At 20.2% G+C, this 15,238-nt stretch overlaps 3 protein-coding genes across 3 annotated transcripts; all 3 read left to right on the top strand.

Annotated features, from left to right (window-relative positions):
* Positions 1-5,281: 5,281 nt before the first annotated feature.
* Positions 5,282-5,491, top strand: SRAE_X000083000 (Hypothetical protein; the record flags this gene model as incomplete). The annotated part of the gene is made up of 1 exon (XM_024645221.1): positions 5,282-5,491. One exon carries the CDS (start codon positions 5,282-5,284, stop codon positions 5,489-5,491), a length of 210 nt encoding a protein of 69 aa, XP_024510701.1.
* Positions 5,492-6,757: 1,266 nt separating this feature from the next.
* SRAE_X000082900 (ATPase, F1/V1/A1 complex, alpha/beta subunit, nucleotide-binding domain and ATPase, F1/V1/A1 complex, alpha/beta subunit, C-terminal domain and ATPase, F1 complex alpha/beta subunit, N-terminal domain and ATPase, V1 complex, subunit A family and V-type ATP synthase catalytic alpha chain family and ATPase, F1 complex beta subunit/V1 complex, C-terminal domain and P-loop containing nucleoside triphosphate hydrolase domain-containing protein) lies at positions 6,758-10,451 on the top strand (the record flags this gene model as incomplete). The annotated part of the gene is made up of 4 exons (XM_024645220.1): positions 6,758-6,827; positions 6,889-7,167; positions 7,243-8,245; positions 9,962-10,451. 4 exons carry the CDS (start codon positions 6,758-6,760, stop codon positions 10,449-10,451), a joined length of 1,842 nt encoding a protein of 613 aa, XP_024510700.1.
* A 2,402-nt stretch (positions 10,452-12,853) lies between these two features.
* SRAE_X000082800 (Phospholipid/glycerol acyltransferase domain-containing protein) lies at positions 12,854-14,574 on the top strand (the record flags this gene model as incomplete). The annotated part of the gene is made up of 3 exons (XM_024645219.1): positions 12,854-14,260; positions 14,304-14,443; positions 14,484-14,574. 3 exons carry the CDS (start codon positions 12,854-12,856, stop codon positions 14,572-14,574), a joined length of 1,638 nt encoding a protein of 545 aa, XP_024510699.1.
* Positions 14,575-15,238: the final 664 nt, after the last annotated feature.

Here is a 15,238-nt window from a genome sequence, read left to right as displayed (position 1 = left end):
TTAAAAAATTTATAAATAAATAAAAACGGTTTTTTTTTGTCATATGGTAAATATTAATATAATATAAATACATTTTAATAAGTAAATTCATACTTTATGGATAATTATATAGAAAGAAAAAATAGTAGTACATATAAGTAAAAATAAAGAAGGATTTCAAAAAACCAGATTTGTATTTTGTATACTTAATTTACAGATTAATAATAAATTATAATTTAAAAAAAAAAAAAGATAAATTATCATATTGTTGTATAATTTAAAAAAAAAATTTTTTTATATGTATCTTTTTAATATATTATATTCTAAGAATTAACATTAATCAAATAATACATGTAAATATTATTATAATTTTTACAAATTTATATTAAAATTAAAGTTACATAAAAATAATACATATATATACAGTTAAACTATAATTATTTTAATGAAAATCAATATAGAGATATAATTAATAATAAAAGTGATATTTTAAAAAGGCATTACATTGAATCAGGATAGAAAATCATTATAGAATAAACTTTTATAACACACTGGTTGTCCTGAATAATAAAAGTGAAAATGACAAAATATTAACATTTAAAATTACGATTAATGACTAAGGGAATAATATATCTATGTCTTTATTTTAAATCATTCATCACCATATAAAATAACAGGTATGAAATCATTGATCTTAACAAAAATGTTGTTTTTTTTTATAAAAATATATTATTGAAGTTTTATAAATTTGTATATTTAGTAAACAGATATGATAATAAATACAATTAATACCTTAAAGAAACAATTTTTATATATCAAATAAACTTTTTAGCTATAAAAAAAAATTTTTATTTATACATATTTAATTTTATCATATCATAAATCTTTTTACACATTCATTTTTATTATTATTCTGTCAAAACATTCATTCTAAAGTATAAAAAAATAAACAAAAATTTATTTCCTTGAAATGATAAATTGATATTAAAAAAATACGATTTAAATACATTGTTAAAAACATTTTTTTTTTATTTCTTTGTTGTAAAATAGTTTAAATAAAATTTAATCAAGAAGGACAATATGTCAAATGAGAAAGTGCTATCTTTTTTTATAAATAAACTTCTGTGGAATGTAGATCTTTTTTTTTAAAAAGAAATAATTTATTCTTCTTATATCATTCTTATTTATTATTCACTTTAAGAATACTATCAACAAATATTGGCTATTTAAAACGGACTAAAGGTTTTTCTTCTTTTTTTTTAATATATCTATTTAAATATCTATTATTGTTTCCATAAACTATTCCATTATATTTATATATTTATTTATTGAGTATATTATTTGGTTTTTGACATATGTATCATTGTAAACTTTATTAGATGGTTGATTAAAGATAACCATGTGTATATATATATATCCATAATATATTTATATAAATAGTATTTTATTTTATTGTTTTTTTTATAGTGGAATAAAAAAAATATCACAGTATATTCTCTAAAACTATTTATCCACTACGTTATTACAGTATTTTATAATAAAAAAAAAGCATTATTTAATTCAATTATCCATGCATATAATTCAAAAGAATAATGATTAAAACTTATAATTTTTTTAAGTAATAACTTTAGTTATAAAAATTAGGTCTTTTATATATTACTTCATTTTACGTTTTTTGTTAAATGTCGTTTGATAAAGCTTATAATAAAATGTTTAATTACTTTTTATTGAGGAAAAAAAAAGAAGTTATAAAGATTATATACATTAAGTTGAAAAGCACATTTTATTAATCTCAAATCCTCCCACTATTCTAATTTTTTTCCTCTTTTTTAATCATAACAAAATTGGACCATTAAATATTTGCCAAACATAAAAATTTTCACACCTATATTTAAAGGTTTATATATATATATTTTTTTTTAAAAGTAAATTGACTTTGATAAAAACTAATGTCGTATGTTCCTTTATTATTATTATTATTATATTATTATTATTTATTCTTGATAACTGTCATATTCCGGAATATAAATATATGTATATAATTATATATAGTATATAAAAAAATATATAATTTTTTTTTATAATTATTCAAAACGAATTATTAACCCATTATAAAAAGTTCCTTTTCTTTTAACATTCATTTTTTTTTTGAGTTACTTGTTTTAAAGTTATTATCTATATAATTATAATATTATTTTTTTTTTTACAAAAATAAAATGACTAAAAAATTGCTTTTCATAAGACTATTGTAATAAATATTGAGAAAAAAAAAATTTTTTTTTTATTTATATAATTTACAAAGAAGGTTTGTGCATTTTTTTTTTCACTTTCAATGTTGTTACATTCATTTTTGACAGAAGTCTTATAATTAAAAGATAGAACCTAAAAAGTTAAAAAAATTATGTAAAACTCATAAAGAAAAATTATTCTATCTTCAATAATATATTAAAAATTTTTTTGTTTATAAAGAACAATTAAAAAAGAAAAGTTATTTTTAATTTACTTTTAGTTATATATATATATTTCTTAATTTCTGGTAAAATGACTATGTTAATTGAACCAAATATAATTTTATAATGTGTTTTTATATTACTACTGTTTTTTTTTAAATATTGTAAAATTATAGTTATTTTATTAAAATATTTACATAAATTTTTTATTTCTTCTTAATATTAAATTACTCTTTTTTTTACTTTTTTTTTATAAATTTTAAAATAATTTTTTTTTATCATTTTCAATTATTTACAAAGTATAATATTTACAAAGGTTTTTTTTATACATTCTTTTTGATATTATTTTTTTCTTTAATTTCATGAATATTTAAAGATATATAATCATTTTTATTACTCTTCTTCATTTTATATATAACAAAGTTGACTTTATTTTGTTTAATAAAAAAAAATCGTTCAAATTAACTTTATCAGTTGAATACCAGATTGAAGATGGACTTTAATTAAATTGTATCCTCTTAAATTCACATTAATTTACCCATACATTAATATTGTTAGCTTTAAAATTAACCATCTCGATATATACAAATTTTTATACTAATGATATAAAATATATGTATATATATTTATCTATTTAAATATATTTCCTTATTATAAAATCCTTTTCATATCAAAAAAAAATTTGTTGTTTTTTTTTAGATATGCATATATTTTATTTTTTTTTTATTTATTATTGCAAATATTCTTTATTTGTTACTTTAAAATTAATAGATTTGTGCACTTTTTGTTCCTTCTTTTTTTTACTTTCATGTAAACTTTTAAAAGTTGATTAAAAAAATATAAAAAGTTATTTAAAGAATAGAATATTTTTTTGCATAGCTATAACATTTTAATATTTATTAGAATGCCCTTTATCATTTTATTTTTATCAATCAACTAAACCATGAATTTTATTTTCACCAGTCTTTCTTTACTACTTTTTATCTTTTATCTTGATAATGTTTTTCGATGAAATGAATAAGAAGTGTTTGCTTAAAATCATACATATATTTTCAGAGCTAAATATAAATATGTCAAAAGTGGTTGTCACAGGAGTATTTTAATGGTTTATTAAACAGTTAATGGCTTTTACATATTGTACTCACATTTTTACAATGAGAAATGATAAATTGTTAATAATGATCTTTTTTATTTTTAAATTAAACTATAAATTAAAAGACAAAGAGTCAAAGATGTTATTTTAATATATTAAATTAAGAATCATATATATATACATAAGAAATATTTTTTATTTCTTTCAATATTTTTCATTTTTGATTCCTAATATGAGAATGTCTTTTTAGCTTTTTATTAAAAAAATACATATACCATTTATATATGACAGTTTTTTTTTACTCTATTTTTAATTTAGTTTATTATGTTATTTTACAAATTATTAAATTTCTAACAATAAAATTTATATAAATTTTTTTTAATAAATTAATTTTTATTAGAAAAAAAAGGTAGTTGTCAAAGTATGTTAGGTAAAATTATCTTATGTTATGATAAAATAAGATTTGACATTAAAAAGTATTTTAAAAAAACATTTTTTATTCACAATTTTTTTTAATTATTGAAGTTCAACCATACTGTAAATGTTACTTATAAGTTAATATAATATTTTAATTTATTTTAAAAATATTCTATACAGAATAAAAATTTAATTCTTATTTATGAATAATTTAAATATAATATTTATGATGTTATTAATAGTACAAGATAGATTCATTTTAATTTTTTATCAGACAAATATTATATATTCTCTATTAATAATAATACGTTTTTTAAAAATTATCTGGTTAATATTGCATATGTTAATGTCAATAATATATCTTTTTAATTATATATATCTTTTCTTAATAAAATATTAGAAAACAAATCATTTTATTTAAAATAAAAAGAGAGAAATTTTTCATTTATTTTTAATCTAAACATCTTATTTATATTTTATACACCTATTAATTTATAATAATTATTTTACTATTACATTGAAATTTTTTTATTGTACTATAATTTAAAAAAAAAATCATTTTAAGAAATTATAAATAGTAAGAAAATATTATTATTTTTTACATGGAAACAATGGTTATATTAAAATTTAATTTTAATAGAAAAAAAAAACGCTTATGTTTTATTTTTACAAATTGAATATTATATTTAATAGATATAGTATAATAATAAGCAATATTAATTTTTAATATAATTTGATACTTCTCTGTAAAACAAAACTATATTTAAGTTCTTTTTTTAATTAATTGTTTCAAAATGTAAATTTTATATATGTATATAACTATAATATCAATTCTCTCAACTTCAAAACTCGGCACCCACACATTTTTAAAATTTTTAGGAAATTTTCATTTTAGGATACTTTTCTTAAAAAGCAAATTACTTATTAAAAAGAAAAATTTCGTATATATATAATTAGTTTTAATTATAAATAATGAATGTAAAATAATTATTATCCATATACTTTTAAATTTTATAAATGTACACATATTTAGAATATCAGTAATTAGTGATACAATATTATTGTTACCTTTTTGTTTTCATTTTTAATTAAATCTATTTTTCAATTAAATATTCAAATTAAATTAATATTTTATCAAATAATCCTATCAACAATTTAACTATAATTTGTATTTTTTTACATTTTTAAATTAAATAATTTTTAAAGATAAAAAAAAATTGAATATTAAATTATATAATTTTAATAATATATTACTCTATAACATTTAAAAAATTAATTTTATAATTTTAGATTTATAATTCCTGGTTTATTATTTAAGCATCTGTACAAAAAAATCATCAACATGACTATACCAACTTGGGCTATATATACATTTATTACATGTTTTGTTCTTTTAGCATTTTTTTTGACGCTTGACTACCTTATCATAAGAAGGAAGAAATATCGTTCTCTTTTTCTTGGAAATCGTAGAACACACAAAAGAACTATAGATGAAAATGCTCATATACCTTATCATCATAAACGTAGTACAAATATGGTTCTACAAATGTAGAAATATATATCGTTACAAAAAAAAAAATTAAATAATTAAAATTGATACTCATACAAGAATTTTCGCAAGATTATAACTAAAAAATGACAAATATATATATGTATTTTTTTTTAATTTTAATTAATTTGATGTCAATATAAAATTTTAAAAGAACACTAAATTTATTAAATATTCTTTTATCATTACGGGTGAAGAAATTGAATTTTCCCCTATAATATCATAATCATAATGATTACAGACATATTAATATTTTTATAATTTCTTTACTATTTTTTTTTTATTTCTTTATTTAATAAAAATTATTTTTATTTCAATTTTTTTTATCTTTTTAAAAAAAAATTATTTTAAAAAAAAAAAAGTTATCTATTATTATCTATTTTTTTAATATTACTATATCAAATGTTTCTTTGTAGAAAAAATATAAATATTTCATATACTTAATGGTAACTTTTAACTTACTATATCATTATATTTAATAAAAAGAATATACTTGAAATATATTAATATCAATTATTAAACATTTTCAAAATTATATATTACGTCTATGTCATTATAAAATGGAATAATTATAAATGACAAATGATTTTCTTACAAAGAAGATAAATTTTAACAATTTAATACTATATAAATTCAATGTATTATATTACAAAATGAAAACTACCATATAAAGAAATGTGCATGTTTTATCAATTTAAAAAGTCTTTTGCTCACTACCATTTACTAAAAGAATAGATAAAACTTTTTTTTTTTTTACTGAAAATATTTATTCAATGTATAAAAGTATAAAATAAAAATTTATTTTTACATTATATTCCTTATCATAAAAATATAATTCTCTAACCATATATTATATTTTTTTATCCTAACAAGAAAGTTTGTATTCACACTCGTTTGTTCATTGGTCTTCGATTTTAAATACCCTATCACTGAGAGCATAATATTAGGGGAACATCGATCTTTTTCTTGATCTTTTATCTTACATTATTAGTATTCATGAAATTTTATATGCATACCTTATAAAAGTTGTCCATCCTCAATATATAATATTAATTTGTCATAATTCTTTTTTATTGGAGTTATACATATATATATTTATATATATAAACTCAATATTTATTGGAAAAAGTAGATTTATATATATAAATATTATTAATTTATATTATTGATAAAATTTTTTTTTTTTGTATCATTTTTATATTAATATTATTTATTACCTCAATTATTAAAAAAAAAATTAACACTTTTTTTTTAGTTGTACATTAAAATATGGCCCCATCAAGCCGTGCTGAAGTTAAAGAAGCTGAATATGGATACGTTTATGGAGTATCAGGACCTGGTAAATATTTTTTTTTTATTATAAAAAAATATAAAATTTTAATAATATTATTTTTTTTAAGTCGTAACAGCTGAAAAAATGTCTGGTGCTGCTATGTACGAGTTAGTTCGTGTAGGACATACTGAATTGGTAGGAGAAATCATTCGTTTAGAAGGAGACTTTGCTACTATTCAAGTTTATGAAGAAACATCTGCTGTTACAATTGGAGATCCTGTCTTAAGAACTGGAAAACCACTTTCTGTTGAACTTGGACCTGGTATTATGGAATCTATTTTTGACGGTATCCAACGTCCATTGGAAGCTATCGCAAAAGATACAAATTCTATTTACATTCCAAAAGGTAATTTAATAAAATAAATAATTATATAATATAATAAAAAATAATAATAATTCTTATAAAATTATATTTTTATAGGTGTACGTACCAATGCTTTGGATAGAAAAAAGAAATGGAGTTTTGTTCCATTAAGAAATGTATCTGTTGGTTCCCATATATCTGGTGGTGATATTGTTGGTACAGTTCAAGAAAATGAACTTATCAAACACAGTATTATGATTCCACCAAATAGTTATGGTACTGTTACTTATGTAGCACCAGCTGGAGAATATACAGTTGATGATATTGTTATTGAAGCTGAATTTGAAGGTGTTAAAACTAAATATCCAATGTACCAAGTATGGCCAGTACGTTCACCACGTCCAGTTGCAGAGAAACTTGCTGCTGATTATCCACTTCTTTGTGGACAACGTGTATTAGATGCTCTTTTCCCATGTGTTCAAGGAGGTACAACAGCTATTCCAGGAGCTTTCGGTTGTGGTAAAACTGTTATTTCTCAATCTTTATCTAAATACTCCAATTCTGATGCTATTATTTATGTTGGTTGTGGAGAACGTGGTAATGAAATGTCTGAAGTATTACGTGATTTCCCAGAACTTACTATGGAAGTTAATGGTGTTACCACTTCTATTATGAAACGTACTGCTCTTGTAGCTAATACATCTAACATGCCCGTAGCTGCTCGTGAAGCTTCTATTTACACTGGTATTACACTTTCTGAATACTTCCGTGATATGGGATTGAACGTAGCTATGATGGCTGACTCTACTTCTCGTTGGGCTGAAGCTCTTCGTGAAATTTCTGGACGTTTAGGAGAAATGCCTGCTGATTCTGGTTATCCAGCTTACCTTGCAGCTCGTCTTTCCTCTTTCTATGAACGTGCTGGTAAAGTTAGATGTCTTGGTAGTCCAGAACGTAATGGTTCTGTTACAATTGTTGGTGCTGTATCACCACCTGGTGGTGACTTTGCTGATCCAGTTACATCTGCTACTCTTGGTATCGTTCAAGTATTTTGGGGTTTAGATAAAAAATTAGCTCAAAGAAAGCATTTCCCATCTATTAATTGGCTTATCTCTTACAGGTATGTTTTATTTAATATTTAAAAAAAAAAAATTTAAAAACTACAAAAAAAAATAAAAGAAAATATTAAAGTTAAAAAAAAAAGAGATCATTACAAAAATTAGATGTAAATTAAATAATACTGTTAAATAATTTAAAAAAAAAAGATAGATTTATGTAAATGAGATTTTTAAAAATTAGAAAAATTGCGAATAGATTGTTCATCTATATATGGTAAATTGGATGAAATTGTTGCTACAGGTAAGACATATTCCCCACTGGTAACATTAGCATTGCCACTTCTTCGACATTTACATATTTTTGCTATTTTTGCAAAACAAATGCACTAAAAATATTTTTTAAACTTATATAAAAGATGATGGCATTATTAAAAACTTACATTATCGTCACCATTCATATATGAAATATAACGGCACCATATCCAATTAAAATATAATATTATAAAATTAGCAATTATTGTTAAAATTAAAATCCCACTTGTAAATGAAATAATTAAAATCATTTGCCAATGACTTTTTTTCATATAAAATAGAAGACTTCCAACAATGACGGCATGACAAAGATGTCCTAAACATGAAAACATTAAAAATTCCCCATTAATTATAACAAAATCTTTAATTTCAAATTTTACTGAAGCTAATAAAAATATAGCGCTTAAAAACCATAGAGCATTAATTGAGATATTAGTGAATGCTGAATAAACAACAAGACGTAGTATTTCAATACGAAATAACTCTCCAATATTAATTACTGCATCAGATAATTCATTTAATACTTCTGTAGTATCATTATTAAGCATTTTATGATGGAAAAAAGGATCTGATGTTGAATTATTACTTTTGTTAAAAATTTGTTCAACCTTAAAATTATAATTATATATTAATAAAGATAAAACTTATTATTTACCTCATTAATAACATTAAAATTCCATGGTTTTCCATCAGATTTTTGTGATCCATTTAAAGCTGTTGGTTCACCATTTATAAAAATATAGAAAAATATTATAACAACAGATGATATGATAATAATTAAAAGCTGCATAAAAAAACTCCATATACCAGAGGAACGTGCTGGTACAACCCCAAAAACATTTTTAGGTGGTTCATTAATATTAGTATTTTCAGTAGCAATTATATTATTCATAATCTTAAAATTTTTTTTTTGATAAAATTTAATTAAAATATACTTAACACTCTTAATATAAACTTTTGATAATGAATTATAAGCATATAAACTAAATTAATATTAATTAACAAATTTTTTAAAAAATAATTTTAAAATTTTTTTTTTGTAATTTATGTTTTGAAATAATAATAATAAAAAGTAGCTTTTTAAAATATAAAATAATATTAAATAAAATTCTTTTTCAAACTAAAATGAATAATGATAAAAGCAAAAGTTTAATTAACTTTAAATAGGTAGATGGCAAGAAAATGTTTCAGATAGGCTGTACCAAGATTTTATAGTTTTTATTTGTTACCTTGGTAACAAGTAAATTTTAAAATTAATACTTTTTTGTTATTATACATAAAAATATATTGAAAATATAGTTATAAATTCATTTAACTATAAATGTAAGCAAAATTAATAAATAATCTATTTTAAAAATATTGTTAAGCATTAGATTAAAAATTTTATAAAAAAGAAAAAAAATTAAAATAAATTAAAAATAATAAAATAAAAAAATAAATATTTTTCTAATGACTTTTTTTTTCAGTAAGTATATGCGTGCTCTTGATGATTACTATGAGAAGAATTTCCCAGAATTTGTTGCTCTTAGAACTAAATGTAGAGAAATCCTTCAAGAAGAAGAAGATCTTTCTGAAATTGTACAATTAGTTGGTAAAGCATCACTTGCTGAATCTGATAAGATTACTCTTGAAGTAGCTAAACTTATCAAGGATGATTTCCTTCAACAAAATGGTTATACTCCATATGATCGTTATTGTCCATTTTACAAAACTGTTGGTATGTTAAAAAATATGATTGGATTCTATGATATGGCACGTCATGCTGTTGACTCAACCTCACAAACTGACAATAAAATTACATGGAAAGTCATTGAAGATCATATGAAACCATTGATGTATGAACTTACTTCAATGAAATTCAAAAATCCACAAACAGAAAGTGAAGAGAAAATTAAGAAAGACTTTGACGACCTTTATGAAAAAATGTCAAATGCTTTTAGAAATCTTGAAGATTAGATATTGTCATTTTAATATTATATTATAGTACCATATTATTATGGTGTGACTATTTACGAAATTCACTTAATATTACTTACACTTATCTTAACAAAAATTTTTATCTTTTTTTTACATCAATATGTATGATATAATATTTTGGTAAAAATTTTTTCTATTACTTTTCAAATATTATTAAACCAAAATCATACATATAGGTTTTATGTCCCGAAAAAAAAATTTATATAGTATATATTTTCTTTTTAACAAATTATTTTTTTATCAATCATACTATTATATATAACAAAATTACTTGAATTTATAACCTTGTTATGTTGCAAGAATCATAAAAAAAAATTTCAGGATGATAAATACATATATATATTTTATATAATTTTTTAATATCCTGATATATTTTGATAATTTTTACATTCAAATGATTACTTATATTTTTGTCAAATTCTTTAAAAAATATATACTAGATATAAAAATTTACTAAAGATTGATAATTAAATAATTTTTTTTATATATGTTTAATAAATATAATGGCTATCATTTAATTTTTATAAAAGCTTATCATAAAGTGATTATGTATACCTATCTTCATAAGCAATAAATAGATTATACTTTGGTGTATTTTATTGTTATAAAATAAAAAAAAAATATTTTAATCACAATTTATATTTACAATTTTTTTTTTATAATTTTTGTTTAACTCATAATATTTTTAATTTCGTATGAAATTTAATATCATATTAGATAAAAATAGATAAAATATATATATATATATATAATGGTCAATAAAATATTGCTCTTAAAATTTTTAAATATTTCAGTTATAAAAATTTTAAATATTTATCTTTTACATATAACATTTTTTTTTAATATTTTGTCGTTGAAAACTATTTAACCCATCCTTTTATGATAGTACAAAGATTACCTATTCATAAGATTAATGATAATCAATTAAACATTAATTTAAACTACAAACAATATTCATTTAAAGCAATATAAATTATATTTAATGTATTAATCATATATGTATCAATAAAGGGATTCTTCAAAAATAAATAGTTTTCATTTAAAAGTGTGAATATTTATTTTAAATAAACACAATACATATATTTTTTTAATAAAACAAAATATTACATTGTTAATATTGGTAAATTTTTCTATTTTTAAATGTTATATTTTTTTTTATTCTTTTATATATTCTCTTTAATTTATCTATTATATTATATTTAAAAAAAAAGTTCATGGGTCATTTCTTTTTTATTATTTACTTTATTAACTCTTTATTTTAAGTAATAATAAGAGTAACATTGTTAAAATTAATAGTAAACCTTGTTCCAATGTATCTATGACATAATAGTGTTTGTAAAATCTTTAAAATTTACTTATCTTTTATTATTGTGAAAATAACCAAAAAAAAGTTATCATTTTTATCATATTTAGTCAAATATAATTATAAAAACATTTTCAAATATTTTACTTAATTTATTTTTCTTAAATAACACCACTATACATCTTATATTTATCATTTTATTTAATGTTTTTTTTTATGTTAAAAAATAACTATTTTCACTTTTTTTTACGAAATGTAGACAAATTTTTATAATAAACTATTATTATATTACATTCTATTTTTATTTCATTATATATACACATAAAAATTTCTTCATACATACGCAATTTAACATTACCATTAAACAAAAAAAAAACATGAAAATAAATAGTAGGAAATTATATTTGCAATTGTTGTTATTAAAAAATAAAATTTTTTTTTTTATAACCAATTTTTGTTATATTATAATTACTAAAAGGGGAAAAGTTTTTCTATATTTAATATATATGTTAATAATATAAATATTATTATTATTTTTTATTCTTGATAAAAGTAATACATTCAAGTAGTATTAAGTTTATAATTTACTTATCTACCCATTTTATAAAATGTAATTTATTTAAAGTCATATTTCTTTCAATGTCACAAACTGATTACGTAAAGAGTTTAATATGAAATTTATTTTATATTATATTATACATTGTTTTAACATTGTTATTATTATTTAACCTTATTAATTATACTATTTTAATTTTTGCAACAAATTTTTACTCTAAAAATTATTTATTTTAATATATTAGATATTTATAATATTATTAAATCAAGTTGATTAAATAGTAAATTTCCTTTCTTTTTTTTTATTTTATAAAAATGTCATTTTATATTTATATTTCAGTATATCATTTGTAACCTACATGTTAACCATTTATAAAATTATTACATTTAATAGTTTTTCGTTTTTTTAAGAAGTTCATTTTAATCACACATATTTATTAATTCATTCTGATTAATATTATCATTTTATTTCCAAATCATTGTAATTTCTTTTTTTTTTATATTTATAGAAGATAATTGCAAGATGATAGTATTTCTTGAATATGCTGTCCTTGTGATGGCATTTTTTACACCACCAGTTTTTTGTACATCTCTCCTCGTTATTCTTCTTGCATCAATTGGTAAATCACTTGGAATAAGAGAATTTTATGTTAAGTGTTTAATGTTAATGTTTGAATGGGGTGCAAAAATGAATTATAAAAAACCATTACGCAATAGATTAAAAGTAAAATTAGGAAGTGATAGTGAAACAGAAGAAGAAAATGACTATGATAATTATTATGATAGTGCAAATGTCACAAGTTATGATGATGGAAATTCAGAAGAAGATAATAAATCATCAAATGGTTGGTTATCAAGAAAACATTCTGTTGGTAGTGTTCCTGGTGACATTAGTCCTAAAGCTGATTCTGGTGTTTATCCTGAATGTGGTTTATCAAGAATTAGTTCATCTAATAGTCTCCTTAGAAGACATGGTTCAAGTGCATCAATTATTAAAAGAGAAACAACAATGACATTTGATGATGATTATATTGATGATGTTGAAGAACAAATTGTAAATAGTCGTGGTTGGGCTGCTATAAATGATTCATTAGATTTTATGAAAGCAGGAATAGAAGCTGTTATAGAGGATGAAGTAACTTCAAGATTTGAAGCTGAAGAATTAGTTTGTTGGAATATGTTAACAAGAACATCACGTGGTTTTGATTTTTCAATTAATTGGAAGCTAAGCATTTTATGGATTGTTGGATTCTTTTTTAGATATACAATTCTTTTTCCAGTACGGGTTGTTTTATTCATTATTGGTCTTGGTATTCTTGTTATTGGGACAGCAATAACAGGTCTTATTCCAAATAGTAGTTTTAAAAGACTTATTTATGAGAAATGTATGCTAGTTGCTCATAGAACATTAGCACGATCTGTTACAGCATTGATTCATTTTCATAATCAGCAATATAGAGTAAAAACAGGTGGGATATGTGTAGCAAATCATACATCACCTATTGATGTTTTAATTCTTGGTACTGATAATTGTTACGCTTTAATTGGCCAAAAACATGGTGGTTTATTAGGTCTTCTTCAAAGAGCTTTTAGCAGAGGAAGTAGTCATATATGGTTTGAAAGAAGTGAAGCAAAAGATCGTGCACTTGTTTCAAAAACATTAAAAGAACATGTAACTGATGAAACAAAATTGCCTATATTAATATTTCCTGAAGGTACATGTATTAATAATACATCTGTAATGATGTTTAAAAAGGGAAGTTTTGAAGTTGGTGCTACAATATATCCAATAGCTATGAAATATGACTCATTATTTGGTGATGCTTTTTGGAATAGTAGTCGTCAAAGTTATTGTGAATATGTTTTTCGTATCATGACATCATGGGCACTAATTTGTCATGTATGGTATCTTCCACCAATGACAAGATTTGTAAGTATAATAATTTAATAATAAAATTATTAAAAATTTTTAGGAAAATGAAAGTGCTGTTGAATTTGCAAATAGAGTAAAAAAAGTTATTGCGCAAGCTGGAGGTTTAGTTGATTTAGAATGGGATGGACAATTAAAACGAATGAAAGTACCAGAAAAGATGATTCATAAACAAAGACAAAGGTATGCATTTTTCATCAACAATATTTATTAATAATTTTAGGTATTTTAATAGATTATCACGTTATACAAGTTGTTCAAATCCAACAAAAAATCAATTAAATGAATTTTATGATTCTGATAGATATGAATAATCATATATTATATTACTAATACTAATACATTAAAGTATTAAAAATATAATTAGTTAATGTAAGGTGGAAACTAAAAATGCAAACGAAGAAGTACAAAAACATGTTTGTACGGGTAATTTTTGTTAATTTAATAGTAAAAAAATAAATTTCCTCACCATTTGACTGATTTATTTTTTAATAATTATTAAAATTTGCTAATAAACTATTTCTTTATTTTCATTTTTTTATTAAAAAGATTAATGAAAGCAATTGTAAATATTCTTTTTAATGTTAATATCAAAAAATATTATGAAATTTATAAATTAATATGTTTATAATAAAAGTATATACATAGTAACTTTGATTTATTTTTAAATTAAAAATCTATTAAAATGTAATATATTTAGGATAGATATTAGTATTTTTATATTTTAAAAAAAAGTTATGGCACTTTTAAATTTTTAAGTGATTCAACAGTAGAAACATATAATTTTTTTTGGTTTTAAAATACTTAAGCTTCATTTTTTAAAAAAATATTTAACATGTTCTTCATTATCCAAAAATAATTTATTTTAATGTAACTTTTCTATCTTATAAATTTCATAAATTTAAATTTCTTACAACAGTTAGAATTCTGTAAAATAATTTTTATTTAATGCTTAGTGAAATTATGAAATATAATCAC

Source organism: Strongyloides ratti (assembly GCF_001040885.1).
Source record: "Strongyloides ratti genome assembly S_ratti_ED321, chromosome : X".
Lineage (NCBI taxonomy): Eukaryota > Metazoa > Nematoda > Chromadorea > Rhabditida > Strongyloididae > Strongyloides > Strongyloides ratti.
The sequence above is the reverse complement of the archived record's forward strand: the minus strand, read 5'-3'. Positions and strand labels throughout refer to the sequence as shown.